This window comes from Urocampus carinirostris, chromosome 13 (assembly GCF_059441175.1).
Source record: "Urocampus carinirostris isolate Australia breed hairy pipefish chromosome 13, RoL_Ucar_1.0, whole genome shotgun sequence".
Lineage (NCBI taxonomy): Eukaryota > Metazoa > Chordata > Actinopteri > Syngnathiformes > Syngnathidae > Urocampus > Urocampus carinirostris.
The window spans coordinates 8676932-8699240 of NC_142361.1; the positions used below are offsets into that span (position 1 = coordinate 8676932).

General features: G+C 37.6%; 1 protein-coding gene across 5 annotated transcripts; it reads right to left on the reverse strand.

Annotated features, from left to right (window-relative positions):
• On the reverse strand, positions 1-22205 carry slf2 (SMC5/6 complex localization factor 2). 5 transcript variants are annotated; one of them, XM_088352087.1, is made up of 21 exons: positions 20033-22205; positions 19759-19943; positions 18824-18864; positions 17582-17985; positions 17444-17483; positions 11770-12959; positions 11231-11301; positions 11046-11153; positions 10776-10943; positions 10396-10501; positions 10228-10315; positions 8705-8846; positions 7759-7843; positions 7499-7675; positions 7283-7377; positions 5046-5133; positions 4846-4962; positions 3414-3491; positions 3243-3329; positions 3088-3156; positions 1-660 (listed from the first exon to the last, which is right to left on the reverse strand). In XM_088352087.1, the coding sequence occupies exons 2-21, from the start codon at positions 19791-19793 to the stop codon at positions 463-465; spliced, it is 3387 nt and encodes a 1128-aa protein (XP_088208213.1). In that variant the 5' UTR covers positions 19794-19943; positions 20033-22205; the 3' UTR covers positions 1-462. The 5 variants fall into 5 exon arrangements, with proteins under 5 accessions (XP_088208213.1, XP_088208216.1, XP_088208215.1 ...); XM_088352090.1 differs by having other exon boundaries at positions 8705-8843; positions 10228-10276; positions 19759-22205; XM_088352089.1 differs by having other exon boundaries at positions 10228-10276; positions 19759-22205.
• Positions 22206-22309: the final 104 nt, after the last annotated feature.

A 22309-nucleotide genomic window follows, 5' to 3' on the forward strand; every position in this document is an offset into this window, starting at 1 on the left:
TAAGGAGCACATATTTGGTTTTATTCAATACAAATGAAAGGTCCCGAAGTGTACAAACATCTTGGTAAAATACAACACACTATAAAAACATAGTATTAAATACACAAAAATGACGAACAATTCGAGGGCTATAATAACCGAGTAACAGAAAAATCACCTTTTCAACAAGTAAAGGTATTTTCTCCTCATCAAAACTAGCCATAGCGTTAGGTACAACCACATAATGTAACAAAACCCAGTGTGACAACACAGTAAACTACATTATAATACATAAAATACTTCACCAGATTACAATAAAATTTAATATTAAATGCTGTCAAACATTAAGGTGTAACTAATGTTGCACCAAGTGCATTTGCATTGTCAACATGAATCTTTCACAGTATTTCCGCAGTCTTGGAAAAGCTTCATTACGTGTGTCTGTGACACGGCTGAATATCCCTGGAAGCTTCGCAGTTTTTTTCAGTGCTCATAGTTTTCTTCCTGACCAGAGGTTAAGTTATTGCCCCTTTGGCTAGACTCCTCTTCTTCCACCTTGACGGCGATGCTTTCTTCGGCATTTGCACTTCCCGTGCGCAGCCCATCAAGGCCATCTTCATCCTTTTGGCTGCAGGTCAAGGATACAACAGACGAGGGCATCCAGTAGTCGCAAAGCTTAGACTGCATGAAACACAATGAAAATCATGTTAAGTTGGGTATTCTTATTTATTTATTGATTTATTTTGTGTTGAACAATAAGAACAAAATGAATGTCTGTGTCAGCTTCCCAAAATTGCTTATTTGTTTTTTTATTTGATCTTGAACATTATGTAAATCTCATTAAGAAAAGTGGCAAACAATAAACATTCTTGCAATAAATTAATAAACCTAATTTGCATAAACAATTCAGTATTTCCCATACTATGGGAAGTCTCTAAGGGCCGCCAGGGTTTAATTGGTCTCACAGAAATGTATTATTATTATTAATTATAAGATATGTCATTATAAAACGGATCGCAAACGCCATGCTGTGCTTGCACGCTAATGTCATCCTTTCACTTGCTTTAGTTTAATTGGTTAATATGCGTGGTGTCGTCTCTATTTCTGCTCTATTTTGTGCACTAAGCGAAGGCGGGAGTGGCGGCGGCAGTAGCACATTGAGCACAGGATCAGGAGAGAGTGCAATACTAAGGACAGATATAAGGAACATACATTTCAATAAAATGATTCAAAGCAGGAAAATGAACTCATTTGAATCATATTAATCGTTCCAAACCAGACTGCATCGATTATCACTGACAGAAAAGCCGAATCAGTTCCACGATATATTTACTTACTTGGTATTCCTAAATTCCAATATTCAGTAGAAACAATTTTCATCTTTCTTTTGTTTTGAACATTTGAAATAATATTTTTGCAAGGTTTTTGGAGATTCTGTGTTGTTTCAGTCTACATTGGTTATAAGTTGAATTGTAAATAGTTAAGTGCTTGTATTCAATTTTTTTAATAGCACTGAAGAGTTAATATTTTTATTATTATTATTTTTAAATAGTTGTTTTTTCAGGGATTTTCTGTTGCTTCACTTTAAAGTTGCTAAGTATAAAAAGGTTCAAAGTTTAAATTTGTTTATAAGGTTTATTAACAGTTAGTAGGGGAATTTGAAATCATTATTAAGAGTAGCAATAGGCTAAGGTTCACAGGTATGCAATAACCTCCTGTAAACAATCGAAGCCCAATCGGCTTCATGTCATAGCTGGTATAACAAAAGCAGCAGTACTTATATTTAAAACTGTTATTTACCAAATCACCGATATGAGTATCACATTTAATGAAAATTAAAACTCATATTGGTGATTTGCTCTGTTTAATCACCACTGCAAAACCTTTAAGGTACACCGTGTTAGTCATGTCCACTAGATGTCACTGTATTGTCTAATGCAAATGAAAATCAGTGCCAAATGATCACAGTGTAGCAGCAAGATCCCAGAGAAACATGGCAGCGACTACCAATTATGGATTCTGCTATGTAAAAGAAATACAAATTCCTTGACCCATGAATATTTAGAAAAAAACAACGTTGGTATGATATTTCATGTATTTTTGCATATTATTCAAATCAATGCTTTTGTTACTGAATGAAGGTTTTTTTTTTAACGTACTACAAGTAGGACCTAAATACTACACATTGCCCTAATAAAATAGTACAGAATCGGCATCCAGGTTTTGTTTTGCATGTATCCTGTCTCGCTTACCATGCTTTGTTGGTACGACTTGTTTGGGTGTTATTTCGTGTACATGTATTTATGATTCATTAGTTTACAGGGCCACACTTTCATCATAGATCTAGCTTCTTGATATTGCTCTAAAAATGCACTAGATCGATGCGTTTAAATTTGAAATGTACACAATTTTCTTCCAAGGGGGCATGCCTCTGCACCCCCCTAGACTGTCCACCCAGCAGTGTCTCACAAAAATCTATGGAAACCACTGAACTTCTTATTCCACTTTTGCCAATTTTACACATGTTATAAATCATGTAATACTTTTAAATTTTCATTTATCTTATATGTAAAGAGTATTTTTAAATTGTATTTTTCTACTAAGAACATCCAAGAGAAAAAATATCTGATTATATCATAATGCTGATGTTTATTTTCCCTTTTTTACAATTGCTGATTAATTTTCTTATTAAATGTAGCCTCATTAAAAAAATTATTCATACAGATCAACATTTATTGCAGGGGAAGATGGTTATACTACCCCAAATTTAAATTTTTTCTCCTTGACTTTTTAAAAACAATGACAGTTTGGGATACAGGTAAATGTATTTTTATTTTTAACAGCTATTTTAAGATTTATCATAATGGAAAACGTTTTTAAAATTATCAAGATTTTTCACATGGGAAGATGATTATACGACCCCAAATTTGACATTTTATAACTTGACCTTTTTATGATGGTGAGTTTGGTATACAGATAATGACAAAATAGCACTACATTCAGATAGAGTTGCTGTCAACCTTGGTACTAATTGCATTCATAATCCATGATAAAACCTAAATACTTATTTAATATATAAAGTGCTGTGAGAACATGGGACAAGTTTACATTAAGAGGCTGCATGCGCTGGAGGATCATCTGCCATTTTGTGTAGATGCTGGCCAGCAAATCCTTGACCTGGGGATTTAAGTACAGATTTATATTTTGTGCATATCAACGGAAAATAATGAAGCTAAGCATTTAATAGGAGTCTTGACACTCACTTTAGTCCTGTACAGACACTTTTCACTTTCCCTGATGTTACACATGACTTGAGATCTAAGATCTGAGCTTAAAGTCAGCAAATGCTCCTAAAAGGGAGACAAAAAAAAATATGGCATTTCTGTCAGACTGCAACAAACTAAATGATAGCTAAAATGTAGCATTGCTTTTACCTTCTGATGGGCCGGGAAAATGTGGAAATTAGATGCTTTGTTTGTTAAGGTCAGCAGGCTGTGACAGAGGTAGTAGGACTAGAGCACAAACATGATAGAAATTAGAATTCTTAACAAGTTCTAATACTGCAAAAAGAATTGAAAAAAAGTAGAAGGTAAAAATATAAAAAAAAAAAACGAGTATCATTTATTGCAGTGCTTCTCAAATGGTAGGTCGGGACCCAAAAGTGGGCTGCTAACCCGTTTTCAGTGGGTCGTGGGCCTTTCCCCTGACAAAAAAATTCAAGGAAGAAAAATAACAAAAAAACAATGAATACACAGTAGATGGTGATAATGCCCTGCTCGAGCTCTTCTTCCTGTTATATCAATTGGCATTGTCCCAGTTGTGTTAGAGAGGGACCAAATCTAATTTCATTTTCAATTGTTTTATTTTATTTTTCTGTCCATAATAATGGGTCTCAAGAAAGTTAGTGAAAAGGGGGAGGACAGGTATAACAGTGACAACAACGATTGAGTCGAAGGAAATGATTTTGAAATACGAAAATATTGTAAAAGTGTCTGCCATTGAAGCATGGGTTGAAGGTGCAGTAAATGGTTTAAAAATGTAATATTTGTAACTTTTTTTTTTTTTTACCAGGATGGGCGGGTGGGTTGCTGTATCCCTTAACCACTAGGGTGGTAGGGGCAACATTTCCTGTGGTGTGTCTTGGGCAAGTAAAGCCTGGTGGTGGCTATCCCTCTCCAGACCAATTGATCTTTATTATCTACACAATTAAGTAATTATCCTTGTTCACCCGATATAAAAAAATAATTGGTTAGTAACTTCTTTTAGTATGTGGCTATTCTAAAGCCGTTTTAGGGGGTCCCATGTATGCGAGTATAAATGGTACTAAAAGTCATTTTGGTTTTGCTGGTCAATTTTATATATATATATATATATATATATATATATATATATATATATATATATATATAAAATTAATGCTAGGAATTGATTAAAAAAAAACAAAAAACGATTAATCGCTTGAAACCTGGGGGCGCGCCCAGAGCAGATATTTAAACGTTACGTTAATATATTTTCATACGTTAAATTGAAAATCAAAACGCAAATCGTTACCGAAACATTTTTCCCAGCCCTATATACACTGCTCGATGTGCTTCGAACTGCACAATCTTTTCATTTGATACATTTGAGATGTGGAGATTTTTTCTTGATTTGGGTCACAGCTTGTCATTAGGGTAGGAATGATGGGTCCTCAAATCAGAACGGGTTGAGAACCACTGATTTATTGTCTAACGCCTTATGTAAACTCTGGCACCAATGGCAGTTTAGGAGAGACATACATGAAAATTACTGTTAAAGCTCTTTTTAAAACACAATAATATTTTTTCTTTTTCTTTCAGAAGAAAAACGTATGCCCTGTTTTTTCACCTGTTGATCCAGATACTCAGCATCCTCCTCTGCGGAACTCCTGCTGGAGGTGTTCGGCATGATTCGGCGTAAGAAAGAAGGCTTCATAGCAGGCAGGTACCGCTTGAGTACAGCAAGCTACATTTAGGTAAGAAGGCACAATGTATTTATGACAATAGTGAGATGGACAAAACACAAAAATAAGAAAAAGTAACAAGTACCTGAATTTCTTTTCCATTTGGCCAATATCTACTCGTTCCATCAAGGAGTTTTGATATCAATGAGAGACTAAGATGCTGTTGCAAGCATCTAAAAATAAATTAATTAATTAATACAAATAAAATCAAAAGTTAACAGCATACAGTGCCCAGCAAAAGTGTTAGTAGCCATTCCTCTAAATTTTCTGTCAAAAAAAGAGAAAACTAATCAGAGAAGAAACCTTAGGGACCATGATCACGTTGGGTGACCAGAGGGCATACAGGGCCCGGGTGGGTCAATCTGTGCATAAGACAACTATTAGTCTTACTCTGATAAATCTGCCTCATGGAAGAGTGACAAGAAAAAAGCCCTTTCTGAAAGAATACCATCAAAGGCCCTTTTGGCATTTACAAGAAGCCACATGGGAGATAGGTGTTAGAATGGCTAAGCCAAAGTCCCAACCTCAATCCTATTGAGCATTTGTGGAAAGATCCCAAAAATGCTGTGCACAAACTAGGGCTGCAAGATCAACCAAAATGTGTGAAGGTAAAACAATGCATTTTTTCCGAAAATGTGTTGTTTGTCATTTGATTAATGGAGTCTCTGGCCAACTAGAAAGGCGCTATATAAAAGAGCAAACGTGCTGGTGTTTTTGCTTGCTGGCTTTTTTCGTCCTTTCACACACTATTTGGGTTAATTGGTTTATTGGTTAATTAACATGTTTATGTATAGTTGATTGGATGATAAACATGGTTTTGTCCCGCAGTTGCTAACTATAATCCCAGGAGGGGTGTGGGCAAGTAGTTGAATGATGCAAACCCCATGCCGTTATTTTCTAATCTACGGTGAACTTTATCCGTGGCCGTTACGAGCCTGTTTTTAGGGGGTAGGGGTTTTCTCAAGCACCTGCAAATTAAACCCAAGCAATTCCCAAAATTATAGCATTTTAAAACTTTTTTTTTAAGAACAGGATAAGCTTAAATAGTATGAAAAACGTCAGATTTAAAAGGAAAAAAAGGAAAACAAGACAAAAATGTAAACAACGCAGCGTCGAAAATACTCCACTGCGCCATGAAATAGTTCCCATTTAATTTGTAGCACTGCCCTGGACCTAGGGTCGGAGTGAAACTGGGCCAAATCAAGTTATCCACAAGAAAGCTTCTGATTATAAACATTCCACTGTTCTTGAATATCATTCTTAATTTCTTACAGAATAAGATCTAAAAACATTTAGAGTTAAGGTGAAACTATAAATACATTGATGTAAAGTATAATGTATAATAAATCCATAATTAGCATGGGCTTTACCTACGTTACAAAGTGTATTATTTGACCACTGTATTGTGTGGTGCAACCTAAAACAAGTGCAAGGAAGAATATAAACTATGGAGACTTAAAGTGACCAAAATGCACACTTTTACCTCACTTTTTTTCCCCAGCCTTTTTTTAATCTTAGGTACTCTAAGCAGCAAGATGGCTGATAACTAGCCCAGTTATGTAAAATGAATGCAAATTTCTAAAACATTGACTTTTTTTTTTAAATGCATGTTTATCATATATATCAATATATTATATATCAATATTGTTCTTTTTAATCAATTATTTTGTTCCACCATTAGGAGGAACTAAACAATACCACTGTCCCTTAAAACTTTCACATTATGGTGGGGGCGTCAAACGATCACTCTGCGGGCTGCAATTGGCTCCCGGGCTGCATGTTAGTCTGTTCACCTGCCGGGGTCTCATAAAATTCTATAAGAAACAATGCTCACTATGAATTAGTACTCCCACAAAATAGCAAAAAATGCACTTTTCTTTTAAAACCGAAAATTGCATCGGAATTGCAATACTGATCTAAAACAATTGCAATTAGTTTTTTTTTCCACCAAATCATGCAGCCATAGCACAAATGATCACCATCAAACCTTAAAGAACATGAGCTGTTTTGCAAGAAAGAATGGGCAGATATTTCTGTTGCAAGATGTGCAAAAATACTGTGTGAACAGGGTGCTTGTACAAAGTATTAACTCAAAGGGGGCAGTTATGTTTTCAACACCTACTTTTCTTTCTTTTTTTGTTTGTTGTTAGCACAATATAAATGTTGGTTTCTTTTCATGATTGTGTGTCACATGTTGGTAACTAAAATTATTTTAGTTTTAAATCTATAAATTGGAAGCCTGAAATATGTCAAAAGTTCGTGGGTGGCCAATACTTTTTCAAGGCACGGTAATTTCCGAATTCAGCCTCTACAAAACTTTACTTTCCGCGGGCGTTGTCAGGCAGCAGTTCAACTAGAAAGCACATATTGTGGTGGTCATCTGTGAGGTTGGTGAGGTTCTGGCAGAGTATGGGTAGCTAAAATACAAAAACAAAAGGCAAACTTCACAAGCTGGCCTTGGGTGCCGGTGGGTTGGAATAACCTAGAACAAGTGAGCATGAGAATTTCTCATTTTCGTAGTCTAGTTGTAAAACTGACCATTGTGTCCCAGTTCCTGATGTTTCTGACAACCACATATAGCAGCTTTTTAATCTCCACACAACCCAGAGGAATGAATTGAGTCTCCAGGGCCAACCGAGCTATCATGGTCAGCAGCAAAAGTAGCTCGTAGTCGCTGTACACCGTTGGACACAGGTTCATGCAGTATGACAGATACTGGGAAAAAATAGAAAAATGCAGGTGTGGGCTTTATTTTACTAAGGACTGCATTTGAATTGAATTCTGTTTTCTGTTATCACCTTAAAGATGTTGTTACAGTTGTGTGCGGGGAATGACTTCAATGGCTTCTTTAAAGGACATTCAATTTGGCTGTAGATGTTTTTCCTATAATAAACACAAAAACTGTACCTGAGAAAGTTTAGCAGTAGTAAACTTCATTTTTCATGCATGAAAGTAGGTTAGAGCTTAAAAAGGTGAGCAGGGTGTGGAAGAAATACCGTATTAATGTATGTATACTGTGCAACCCCAAATTTTGATTAAAATTCAGCATTAAACTTAAGTTTGTTCTCCCATCAAACTAAGTATTAAAAGTGACGAACGTTAAATACGTGTGGCTTTGATTCAAAAAGTTTATTGACAACTACGAACACAATACCAACACAAAATATACAATTTATTTCACGTCCTTTAACATTTAATTCATCATCAGACACACCAAAGAGTCTTTTCTTTGGTCATGCTTTTTTGCCTTGATTTATCTCTTTCACAGCACAACTTTCTGTTTTCTCCATTATTTAAACATTAATCCTAGGTACCATGAATGAAAATAGTGTGATGATGAGATAAAATCTAATGCACATTACACATGGATACAGTAGGTAGACTCCTTCCAGCTAGAACTATACTGATTTTAATTCAAATGCACCACCTCAAACACCTTATTCTCTTTGGGATATCTCACAATACCCTCATCTACACTACAAAACATTTTCACCTCGGATCTATACAATTCACATAGGTCAACCCTTTAACTTTGAAACAGCGAATTTATCCTTAAGATGAGAAAAGTTCATGCGTGATTTTTACCGTTTCGGGAACCTTTGATTACGTCTTTATGGTCAACACTGATTTAATGACTATATAATATAATACAAGATTTATCATAGTGAGCACAAAGCTTAAATACTAGAACACAGTGAGATATGAAGCACTCACTACAGAATGGCCACAGCATGCAAAACTTACAGCAAATCTCCCTCAGTAAATGCAGGCTGGAGGTTTTCAAACGGGAACAGTGATACAAATGCGACGCCCATGTTCATCAGGACCAGGGTTAGGTCAGCCAATGAGGGCACCCACACTGTAAATGCACTGCTCCTTTTTTCTAATGAGAAAGGCAGAGAAAAGAATCGAGTGAGAAGATGACGGTGATTGTGGGCAAAATATGCTGTAATGGGGTGTAAAATATTTAGCAAATTGCAGGAAGGCTTCAACCAAACTCTCGTGGGAAGTTATAAGATCGGAAGGCCCCTTATTACACATGCCTTGAGAAGATGTCGTTATGACAGTTAGAAAACACAGTGACTAACATTAAGAGTGAAGTAGGATTTATTTGGTTAATAATCAAAGTGAGTTATGGTGTCACGTAAAAAAAAAGACAAACACGGTGGAAACAAACACGCATGGTGCAATAAGATGAGCCCATTAATTGGAGATATTAAATTAAATCACGGGTAAAAATAGTTACAAATTCCTACCAAGTGACCTGAGTGATGATTTGGTAGACAACCTGTATATACAGTACATACATACCCCGATATCGTCAACTATCTGGTGAACTCTGAGTGCCTAAACCTTGGACCAACTTAAGGCTTACACATCTCTACAAGCTTAGAGTTTTTTCATGGCTGGGTTCACATTGTACGGCAGCGTGTTATCAAGAGTGACATCCTCAGAGGGGGGTCTGCCGATTCACTCCTTTGTTGCAATAAACAAGTTAATATGTTGGGGGAATTTTTGCTTTAATTGGACAGGAGATTTAAACAGAAGACTAAATGATGATGGCAGTGATGGTGCAGCGTAATGCAACTAGTGAATAACACTTCCCCATTGGACAAATAACTACGCCGTCCATTCCATTTCACGTAGCTTTGCAGCAGCCAAATTATTTTGGTGAGGAACGAACAGAACGTCATCCACAATGTAAGTTTTTGAAAGTAAGTTTTGTTGGGTTAGAATGAATACATAGCCAATGTCTGGCTAGCGGCGTAAAAAAGAATAATAATCATGTAGCCAAAAATATGGTGGCCCTATAACTACACATACGAAATCCATAATTCAAATCACGTTATTGGTAACAAAATTAATGGATCGGGAGTAAATACATTCCGGTTGATGCTTCACAACCACAGGTTGAGTCTTTCCCTTAACATCCACTCAGTTTTACCTTTGGAATGTTGAAAAACGTCATCCTTGTTTCCCCAAAAGTATCACAATTAGTACAGCTGCAAACTATGCACGAGTTAACGGTCTATTCAAGCTTTAAATGTTTTAAACAAAGAGATGAACAACTATAACATTTTAAATCTGAGGTTTAACATTTTTTAGCACTAATTTACATTATAGCTAAACATTCAAACAAGTATAAAAGTTATCAATAGAGAGCTATGCAAAAGATTAAGCCACTAATAATTTCACCGGAAATTCACAAACTCTGAAAGCTTTTACAGCTTTGCAGTGCCAACAATGAGAAAAAGTATAATACTGACCGAAATTATAGGCAGCCGAGCTGGCAATGTCACAGAGAGCCTGCAGCATCTGTTCAGATAACATCCTTTTAGAATGCACTGACATCATCTGTCAAAATGAAAATTATGGTTTGTATATTACATAAATATGGCTTGAATAAAATCACAGCGAGTTGCGGAGGGGCCTACCTTAAAAAGAAAATCAGTAATTTGAGCTGGACATAGCGCCTGAGAATCAAAGGCATCCTGAAATCGGCGCATAGTCACAAGCAACTTAAGCTGAGCCGGGCTGGACCTGACCAACAAAATGGCAAAAGAAGTTTCTATATATCTTACATCAATTTTAGAGACAACCCACAGTTTACAACGCTAGAATTAAGACGTTTGTAATCACATCCTACAATCAACCAATGTCAACATACTACTGAATTTGGACCATCTCAATAAGAAACTGTCTTCATCTATGGATGCACGAAAATTATGTGGTGATGATCCATACAAATAGGGGTCAACTTGACTCGTTTTGCAATCACAACATTTGCATATTCCCTTCAAGAAAGCAGTCTTACCAAAAAAGCATTTTCTGCTTGGGTGTCTGTGGTTTGACCATATAATGCCTAAGCTGCAGGGAATCCTGATTGAATATTTGGCCAAACTTGTCAAGTTGGAACACCTGTTCTCCAGGAGGCACCTCCCGGATGGTAGTGAGCTCTATTGAGTAGCGTTGTACAAATTCTCTGGAAGAAAAACAATTTTGCAGAAAACTCCATAGTATCTCATTGAGGGTTGCTTTGAAGCAATTGACCCACACAACCCAAACAAAACAACGCTGGCCGTACAGTTGGTTTCTGAAGCCTTTGTCTTGATTCTCCTCCTCATGGTATTTTGCCACTTCCAACAACTCATTATTGCATGAGGTAAGAAGCTTTACCACACTTTCCTTTGCCCTGAGAGAATACAAATCATGAAAATGATTCATAGAAATGAATAGCCAGACACTAGAGCGTTATTTAGACTTGTTTACTTCTTTTGGGTGTCTCTGTCTTTTAGCATCTGGTCCATGCTGTTTCTGTATGAGCCTGTTCTAACGGTTTGCTGATGCAAAACAGAAAAAAACAAATATTGTAAAGTGGACTCTAGAAGAATTTAATCTTCAACGCTAAAGTTATCCACACAATGAAATAGTATTACGGTATGTGCAGTACTTCTTGTGAAAACACAATTCACTGATAATATTGCATTTATAGAATATAAGCAGGAAAAGTTACCAATTACTTCATCAAAAGGGGCATCCATTTTGCTAAATACTGATGAGTAAAAACATTATAAGGGTTAACAAGAGCTCGGTTAAAAAATTGCTCAACTCAAATTCTACAAACAAAACATAACTACAGTTCCACCTGAGTGAGGACACATATATCAGTACTTTCTTTTTTATGGAGGCTGGGGATCTATGCTTTGCAATCACAAGTTTTATTATAAATTCTTACAAGCAATAATGAGCAAAGAACAGATTCTGCATATGGGAGTGGAGTGAAGCTATATAAAAAAACAGGCTCTTACATTTCTCACAGGATTAGTGGACCCTCCAAGTGTGCTTGAATTGCAGTGCTTGTCGCTATTGTCGGGTGTAGTTGAAATCTTGGGAAAGCGATTCATGATCTCCTGCAAAGATAGCAGCTTCTCTTCTTCCTCACTACTTTTGGATGATGTCTGGCTCGATTCCAAATCTAAAACAATACCCAAACTGAGGTCCAGGTCTTCATCCACAGAATCTGCTTCTTCTGTGTTTAGTTTATTCCATTTGCATGAGCGACTGGATGTGGAAGGTTGCTCAGCTTTGTTTTCTTCGTCATGTTTTGGGCTCTCATGTGTTCTCCTTGATGAATGATCACTACAGTCTTCCGATTTACCTTTCATTAGGTACGACTCAATATCTCTGACATTTAAAGACACATAGGGCATGGACATTTTGATGGATTTAATTGCTGCTTTTTGATCCTTACAATAAGAGCTGTCAGAGCTTTGCACAGCAGAGATGCATGATGTGATTTGATCTGATCCTGGTGTTTTTTTCTCTGCCTTATCTGTTTGAACTTTGTTGACCTTGCGCTGAGGACTAATGACGCCTGGCGTTAAAAAGTCATTGTTTTTATTAAGAACCGTCACTGTGTGATAGTGATGCTTGTTGTTCTCTTGTGGTGTGCTTGAAGAAATATTTAACCTGGATGGTGATTCATGAGAAACGTTATTATCAGACTTATGTTTTGGACTCTTCATTAAGGACTCTGACAAACTGTACTGGTATTGCCGCAATGGGCTGGAGTGAGTTGGATTAATGCATTTCGGGTGAACTTCTGCTTTTTCTCTTATGTCACATCCCTCACATGCACTCTTGACATTGTCCTGGTTGTTGTTGGCCATGGATCTTAATTGGATAATGTTACCGTGAGTGGAATGTATTTGGAACTGCTTGGCCCCTAAAAAAGGTTGTTTGGTCACAGTAGGTTTGGACGGCATGCAGACTAACTGGGAAGGCTTTACATTCAATGATGAATCAAATAATTTCCCTGGCTCATTTGGATTATGTGGCAGCTTCAAATCAGGCAGCAATACTGTATATGTCCTGGTAGTAATATTTGGTGGCAACTTTGGGGGCTCTACTTGGATGCAAGGTTTCTTAAAGCTGACGTTGCTTTCCACAGTCTCCCTGCGCCGCTTATGAATTGAGTTGGAGTGATCCAAAATCAAAGCTAAAAAAAAGAAAATCAGGTTTCATTATTTTGCGTGCCAGAAAACATTTAAACTCTTCATAGTCAAGTGGCCACACTTTGATCCTGCAGGATCACAATTTGTTTTTTTGTTAAATTCAATAAAGAGAGGGGACAGGTCCTTTGAACGTTTAAAAAAGAAGGCTCATTCAATATATTTTTTAATAGTTGATATGGTTTGAAAAATTGCCAGTTCAAAATACTTTATTAAAGTTTAAACTGATTTATATAGAATTATTTTATCGAAGTAGAAATATTTTACAAGATACACAAAAGTTGACAGATAAATAATAAAATCAATAATTTTTTTGATTGAAATAACTGCTCACGGATTCCTTAACCACGAATGAAGTAGTCACAGAAGACAATTATTGGAACCTTCTCTAAATATTATTGTTATTTCAGTTATATTTGTCTATTTTGTATTCCATTATTTAGTGTAGTGTTCACAAAATAGAAATTGGTGTCAGACGTGCGCAAACATTTATTTAAAGTGGGGGCTGAACAGTTTTGAACACATGTACAGTAATTTGTGTGGTTAAAGTATATGCATTGCCTTGTTTGATGCTTCCAACACTATGTTTGACAACGGCAATGGTATTTTCAGGTTGATGTGCAGTGTGACTCTTATGCCAACCATAACGCTTTGCATTTACAGTTGTGGTCAAAAGTTAACATACACTTGTGAAGAGGATAATGTCATCTCTCTCTCTCTCTCTCTCTCTCTCTCTCATTTTTTCAACAACTCTGATTTTTTTTCTGATAGAGTTATTGGAACTGATAGTTCTTTGTCACAAAAAACCTTCATGAGGTTTGGTTATTTTATGACTTCATTATTGGTCAACAGAAAAAGTGATCAAATCTGCTGGGTCAAAATTATACATACAGCAGCGCTAACATTTGGTATCATGTCCCTTGGCCATTTTCACTTCAATTAGGTGCTTTTGGTAGTAATCGACAAGCTTCTGGCAAACTTCTGGTTGAATCTTTGACCACTCCTCTCTACAGAATTGGTGCAGTTCAGTTAAATTTTATGGCTTTCTGACATGGACTTGTTTCTTCAGCATTGTCCACAAGTTCTCAATAGGGTTTAAGTCAGCACTTTGGGAAGGCTATTCTAAAACCTTAATTCTAGCTTGATTTAGCCATTCCGTTACCACTTTTGATGTGGGGTCATTGTCATGTTGGAACATCCAAGTGCGCCCAAGACCCAATCTTTGGGCTGATGACTTTAGTTTATCTTGAAGAATTTGAAGGTAATCCTCCTTCATTATCCATTTACTCTCTGTAAAGCACCAGTTCCATTGGCAGCAAAACAGCCCCACAGCATAATACAACCACCACATGCCTCAACTTTTCTCCTACAAACATATTGCTCGGTATTGTGGACAAATAGCTCAATTTTTGTTTCGTTTGACCAAAGAACTTTTCTCCAGAAGGTCTTAATCTTTGTCCATGTGATCAGCAGCAAATTTCAGTCGAGCCTTAAGATGTCACTTTTGGAGCAAGGACTTCCTTCTTGCACGGCAGCCTCTCAGTCCATGGAGATGGAAATCATGCTTGACTGTGGACACTGACACCTGTGTTCCAGCAGCTTCTAATTCTTGGTAGATCTGCTTTTTGGTGATTCTCGGTTGAATCTTCACCTTCCTGACCAATTTTCTCTCAACAGCAAGTGATAGCTCTTGTTTTCTTCCTGATCGTAGCAGAGACAAAACAGTGCCATGCACTTAATACTTACAAACAATTGTTTGCACTGTTGCTCTTGGGACCTGCAGCTGCTCTGCATTGGCTCCAAGTGACCTTCCTGACCTGTTTCAAGTCAATTATTTGCTTTTTCAGACCCATGCTGAATTCCTTTGACTTTCTTATTGCAGCGTCTGTGGGCGTTTAAATCCAATGAGCCCTAGTTAAATGGCCTCAGAGAAGACACCAGCTGTAGTCACTCATAATCACTCACAAGAAGAGGCCATGCTATGACGCTCATTTCACTGACACAACTTTCTAAGTTGCCAAAAATTCTTATTCGTGTTGCTGTATGTAAATTTTTGACGCAGCAGATTTGATCACTTTTTCTGTTAATCCATAATAGAGCCTAAAAGAACCAAACCTTGTGATTTTTTTTGTGACAAAGAAATATCTGTTCCAATCACTTTATCAGAGAAAAATCTAAGTTGTAGAAATATCTGGAAACTCAGGAGAGTCATGACATCATGTTCTTCACAAGTGTATGTTAACTTTTGACCAAAACTGTAGCCTAAAAAGTTTAATTTTGTTCTCATCCGAGTCTGAGCACTTTGTTCCTCATGTTAATTGTGGCTTCTGTGTGGCTTCTTGCAAAGGCTTAACAGGACTTTTTCTGATATTCTTTCAGAAAGAACTTTCTTCTTGTTTTCCATAAAGGGCAAATTTATGCAGAGTACGATTTAAAGTTGTCTTAAGCTCAGATTGACCCAACTCAGCTGTGTATGCCCTCAGGTCATCCACCTCTCGGCTGCTTCGAATATTAGTTTTTTCTTTGTTTGGGCTAATACTTTTGCTAGGCACTTGATAAATATTATGGAGTCATTATCATTAACAGAACTATAAACAGATACTTCGCAGCCATATTTTCATTTTGACCGGAAAAAAAAAAACACGTATAGTGGGAAAGAGCTAAAACTTTATTTTCAAATGATCTGTGAAACATTAGGTTAAAAGTAATGTTGCAGCCGACTTTGACATGATTTCGTATATATATATATATATATATATATATATATATATATATATATATATATTATACATAATATATGTACACAGTGAAGAAAATAAATATTTGAACACCCATCTATTTTGCTATTTCTCCCACCTAGAAATCATGAAGCGGTCTGAAATTTTTATCGTAGGTGCATGTTCACCGTGAGAGAAACAAGAGTAAAAAGAAAAATCCAGAAATCACAATGCATGATTTTTAAACAATTTATTTGTGTGATACAGCTGCAAATAAGTATTTGAACACCTGTGTATCATCTAGAATTCTGACCCTGGGAGACCTGTTAGTCTGCCCATTACAAGTCCATATGCACTCCTTGCATCACCCTGAATCAGATGCACCGGTTTGAGGTCTTTAGCTTTATAAAGACACCTGTCCACCCTATACAATCAGTTAAGACTTGAACTTGTAACATGGCGAAGACTAAATAGCTGTCCAAAGACAAAATTGTACACCTCCACAAGGCTGGAAAGGGCTATGGAACAATTGCCAAGCAGCTTGGTGAAAAAAGGTCCATTGTTGGAGCAATCATTAGAAATTTGAAGAAGCTAAACATTTCAATCAGAAAGGAACCCCTTGCAAGATTTTCCCTCGTGGGGTCTCAATGATTCTAAGAAAAGTGAGGAATCCGCCTGGAACTACACGACACTAGTTGGTCAATGACCTGAAAAGAACTGAGACCACCGTTTCCAAAGTTATTGTAGGTAATACACTAAGATGTCATGATTTTAAATCATGCATGGCACGAAAGGTTCCCCTGCTTAAACCAGCACATGTCGAGGCCAGTCTTAAGTTTGCATTTGGATTTGGTTGATACAGAGGAGTCATGGGAGAAAGGTTTGTGGTCAGATGAGACCAAAATAGAACTTTTTGGTCATAATTCCACTAAGCGTGTTTGGAGGAAGAATAATGAAGAGTACAATGCAAAGAACACCATCCCTACTGTGAAGCATGGGGGTGCTTTGGGGGTGTTTTTCTGCACATGGGACAGCTTGAGTGCACTTCATTAAAGAGAGGATGACTGGGGCCATGTATTGTGAGATTTTGGGGAACAACCTCCTTCCCTCAGTCAGAGCATTGAAGATGGGTTGTGGCTGGGTCTTCCAACACGACAAAGACCCAAAGCACACAGCCAGGAAAACCAAGGAGTGCCTCCGTAAGAAGCATATCAAGGTTCTAGCATGGCCCAGCCAGTCTCCAGACCTGAACACAATCGAAAATCTTTGGCAGGAGCTCAAACTCCGTGTTTCTCAGCGACAGCCCAGAAACCTGACTGGTCTAGAGAAGATCTCTGTGGAGGAGTGGGCCAAGATTCCTCCTGCAGTGTGTGAAAACCTGTGCAAACAAAGGCTACAGTACCAAATATTAATATTCATTTTCTCAGGCGTTTAAATACTTATTTGCAGCTATATCACACAAATAATATGATTAAAAAAATCAAGCATTGTGAGAACTTAGCACCGACACAAGACACCCCGAAACTCGCCTCCATTGCTGGCTAACTCGTGCCTTCCTGATTGGTTTGTTATTAACTTGGGTACTGCAATAGTTGAAGTCAAGTATTTTTTTTCTATTAAAAAATACAAAGGCATGACTAAAAGATACTCATCAGCTCTTACAAAAAAAAATTACAAACATTTTGTGGGAAAAATATTGTTTTGTGTTTAAATATTTGTTTTAGGCGCCAACTATTGAAATCTGAAATGTTTACCTTTAGAGGATTTTTCACTTGAAGAAGTAGATGATTGTTCCTAAAAGAGAAAGCACAATTTTGTGAGGGAACATTTATACAACATTATTCCAACCTGATGTGAATTCTTAAGAGTCCAATTCTTGTCATATCATGCACCTTTATTGACTGTAATCTTTGTAGAGTAGCGCTTCTTCCAGGATCAGATTCATATACAGGCTCGTTACCCCCGCTGACATGAGATGAGCGAGAACGGGCGATTAAATCCTTCTTGGGAGAAGTAAAATTCTTGTGGGAAACACCTGGTTGATGAACTTGCGACCCATCATCGGTCTTGGCAACTGTAGATACATTGATTAGAGGTTTTGTTCGCAGCATTGGGCTGAGGCTCAACCCGAATGGCTGCTTGCGGTGATTCTGATGGTGTAACTCTGAATGACGGGATGGCCGTTGAGGGGATGATGGGTTGTAACGCTCGCATCCGTCTGGGCTGTAGAATGGCAACATTCTCCTGGGCGGGGCAACGAGGCAGTTGGTGATCTGAGAGGGTTTCATCGGAGTTTCTTGAAGGAAAAAGTTGTGATCATTAATAAAAACATTGAAAGTTCTGAGGTATTTGTTGACTGCAAGTAATCATCGGACTCGCCACACTTTGCATTTTTAACATTTTTTAAATTTTGTTACAAATAATCAAAACAACACAATACATTGTATCAAAGGTAAGATCTTAACCCCAAGCCAGACTCGAATCTCAACCTGAGTCAGGCCTACAATCATTACGTACAGGCCCGCCTATTTTCTAGCGGACTTTAAAGAAAAAAGTTTATAAAAATGAATACTAAAAGTGCGCAGCGCAGGGGCATTTGAGGCTTTCAGTGTTTTTGGCCACAAGTACCCCGAACCAGCAAACAAATCAGAATACTCACGGCCCTGGGTCGGGTCAGCTGGATTTTTTTAGGCCTTATCTTACCTCTACACTGTATCATTTCCTATTCATACACTCCCCAAGCATTATCAAACAAGAGAACAGTATAATTTAGACAACTCCACAACCTCAGTGGAAATGTTTAAATCTAAGCTGAAAACACACTTCGACTCTATAGCATAAGAATAACCTATATTGTATGTTGATAATGAGTATTATTTGCCCTTATGTAGGTTTAAGATGAGGGGATGGTGTCATAATAGTCTGTAAAATAGTTTGTAATAGTCTATGATCTGTGCAGCCCTTTGAGACTCTTAGTGATTAAGGGCTATACAAATAAACATGACTTGACCTGACTCGACAACTACATGCGGCCAAGCTCAGGTGGAAAACTTGAAGTCATTTTAATCAACTACAATCCAACTGTAAATTAGAAACTACAAAAACAGAAAACATCGCTCCAATATTTGACAAACCTTTACTCCTTGGAGAATACTGTTCCATATTTTTAAGAATCCTGCAAAGATGATAAAACATTTGATTATTGAAAATAACCGTGTACACTAATACAGGGGCCATCATCTACGTTCACAAATAGATATTGCTAAGCTAAAGAGACATAAATAAGCAACTTCATTCATAACAAATCAAGAAAATCTCGGATTGGAAAACAGTTGAGTGTTACAAATTTCTGTGTACAGTGTACACTAACTAATACAGGGGCCATCTCTATGTTCGCAAATAGAAATCTAAAGCTAACCTAAAGAGACATAAATACACAAATTTAATACCGACAAATCGAAAAAAATCTCTGATTGACTTTAATAAATAGCAATACCAAATGTAAAATTTGCACGATTTTAGTCCTCTATGGCTGCACTCCCCGGCTCGCTACAACGGGTCAGGTGCAATCGACATTTCGTTCTGTGTACATTGTTACACAGAATGACAATACAAGGAAATTATTATTATTATTATTATTATTATGTAATGGAAATTTCAGGGTTCATGGTATCCCCCCAAAATAGCTGATTCAAATGAACAGTGACGTCACCATTAAACGAGCTTGCTAATAAGCTAATCATTTGAATAAGTGAAACCTTCAAAACATGTACGAGAGCCAAAAGAGCAACTCTTTAGAGTCTTTCGGTGAAATCAACAACTTATACAAGTTTTGAAATCATTAAAAATGACGCAGCCACGTAAAATGTCATGTTAGAACTTCACGTTTCACGGCTAAAAGGTACTTTTGTTTGATCATATGTAATGTATAAATCAATGCAGAAGCAAATCTTTTACGAACCTGGAAATGTGTTTTTAAGCTAGCTTTGTCATTTAGCCAGTGTTCGTGAATATAGGCAGTGGACATTTACAAATAATTTAATACACCAATTCACACATATTTACTCACCAATTGTGCACTTTATTCTCATTTTCATTTTTCATTGTGAGGGTGAATTAGTCTTTTGTTGTTGTCATATGTCAAAGGCTGGCGACGACGGTAGTACAGGGAGTCCCGCCTTGAAGTCATACAAAGGTTTATTTGCACGCTGTGCATTCTGGGTCTTGGAGTCATCCTCCGGGGTCTGCTCCTTCCTCATAAATTTCGTGACGTTACATGAGCCTTAGTAAAACAATACTGCTTCCTGCAGGTCAAAATGTAACCCGCAGTTCACATTTCTTACATTTCTATTGCCATTTTTCAACCAACGACTTGCATCTCCAAGGGGTAAAAGAACCTGATTCATTACAGCAAAACAAAAACAAAACACACAAAACATAAATTTTACATAAACGTGCATTTTAAAATGGGACAGCTTGTATTTTTTGACAACTCGTCGCTGTAACACTTGTGTCAAACAGGCGGCCCGCGGGCCAGATCAGGCCCGCTAAGGGATTGAATCTGGCCCGCGATACACCACTCAAAGAAGCGCAAGAGAAAAACGAGCTGCAGGTTGAAATATGTCAACTTGATGTTGCCAAAGCCAGGTGCCTCGAACAAAGACACTGTACTTGTATTTCTCTCTCTCTCTCTTTTCTTTTCCACCCCTTTTCTCCCACTCTCTGTCTCTTTCACTCTCTGTGTCTCTATTTTTTTCTTCCTTTGTTGCTCTTTGTCTCTTTCTCTCTCTGTGTCTTTTTAACTTATTTTGCTCTAACTTCCTTTTCTTACTTTTCTCTTTCTCTCTTCCAACCCTTCACACTTTCTTTTCTCTCCTTGTGTCTTTCTAGTTCTCTTTGGATTTCTTTCCTCCTCTCCCTTTCTTTTCCCCCTCTCTCATGACTTTTTATCTCTTTTGTTTCTCACGCTCTCTCCCTCTCTCTCTTTTTCCTTCTTTGCCCTGCCCTTTCTCCGTTTTCCTCCCTCTTTCTCTTATTTGTTTATCTCTCTTTTTCTTTCTCTTTAATCTACTAGTCCGGCCCCCGACAGAATGTTTGTTCTATCGTGTGGCCCCCGAGTTAAAATTAGTTTGACACCCCTGCTGTAAAGTATCGTGCAGTGCAAACGAAAACAAGTGCTGAAAAGCAGATGAGAATGTACAAACAACGGCGACTGAAAGTGTCCAAAATTCACCATTTTACTTCGCATTTCAGGCAAACCATCTTGAGATTTGGGGGTACACGAAGCAGCAAGATGATAGACATTTAGGTGATGATCATGTTATGTAAAATAAATGCACAGGATACGACTTACGAGTATTTTAAAAAATGCAGTTCATATGATTGTTTGAATACTTTTGCCTATTATTTAAATCATTTTTTTTCTCTTTCAATCAAGTTTTTACTGCGGCAGCATGGCGGCGCAGTGCTTCATGCATGTGCAGCACATTTCTGAGGTCATGAGTTTAAACCTTCCTGTGTGGAGTTTGCATGCGTGGGTTGCCTCCAGGCACTCCGGTTTCCTCCCACATCTCAAAAACATGCACGTGAGGTTAATTGGGCAGTTCAAAATTGTCCCTAGGTATGAATGAGCAAGTGAGTTGTCTCCATGTGCCCTGCAACTGGCTTGCAACCAGTTCAGGGTGTCCCCTGCCCACTGCCCGAAGATAGCTGGGATGGGCTCCAGCACTCCTGCGACCCTACTGAGGATAAGCGGTGTAGATAATGGATGGAAGTTTTTACTTACCACTAGGAGGCGCTATATAATACAAACTTCCCCTTAATTGACCTGTACTGTGCGTTGACAAATTTGCATTTACTCTACATAAGAAGAGCCTCAATTAAAGAGAGCTGACATAATTTTCGGCCATCTTGGAACTACGGGTACCCCCAAAAAACAAAGACTATGCTCATGGTTAGACAACAAAAGAAGAAAAAATTGTGTGGTTTGGTCTTTTTGAGTCTCTAATTTGTATTTTTCTTTGTTATTAGTTGTTCGACATAATGCAGCAACAACAAGTGGTCAAATAACACACACAATTCCCTTTAAGATTGTCGTTGACTCATTAGCTAATTTCAACTATGAATAAATAGATTTTTTGCTATGTATTACATTGAATAAAGATGCGTGTTATGATCAAATCCATACATCATATATTCTCTGTTGTATCTACATTTGGCCATTTTTGACATGTCTAAACAAGCTATTGGTCTTTTTGTGGAAGGGCAAGTGTTAACTTGCATTTGCAGGGATTAATTGCCATCTACAGTTAGAGAGTTAAATGACCTTCAGTTATTATTATTCTTTCTTTCTCACTTTAGCATTTTCTTGCCAAGGCGAAGGCCCGCGACACATTAAAAACATGTCAGCGACACACGTGACTGTAGGTCGGACAATCCAAATGCAACAATAACAAATCTCATCACATCTCATTAGCTGCACCGCTTATCCTCAGTAGGGTCGCAGGGGTGCTGGAGCCCATCCCAGCAAACATCGGGCAGGGGACACCCTGAACTGGTTGCCAGCCAATCACAGGGAACACAGGGACAGACAACGCACTCGCTCATTCACACCTAGGGAC

Bases quoted from the DNA above. Each gene is read 5' to 3' on its own strand.
- slf2 (XM_088352087.1), bottom strand. From the start codon at position 19,793: ATGAAAAATGAAAATGAGAATAAAGTGCACAATTG. The intron at 8,847-10,227 runs GTCAGTATTATA...TGCCTTTCTCAT, and splicing joins CTCGGCTGCCTATAATTTCG to TAGAAAAAAGGAGCAGTGCA. The intron at 7,676-7,758 runs GTGATAACAGAA...ATTTTTTCCCAG, and splicing joins ACTGTAACAACATCTTTAAG to TATCTGTCATACTGCATGAA.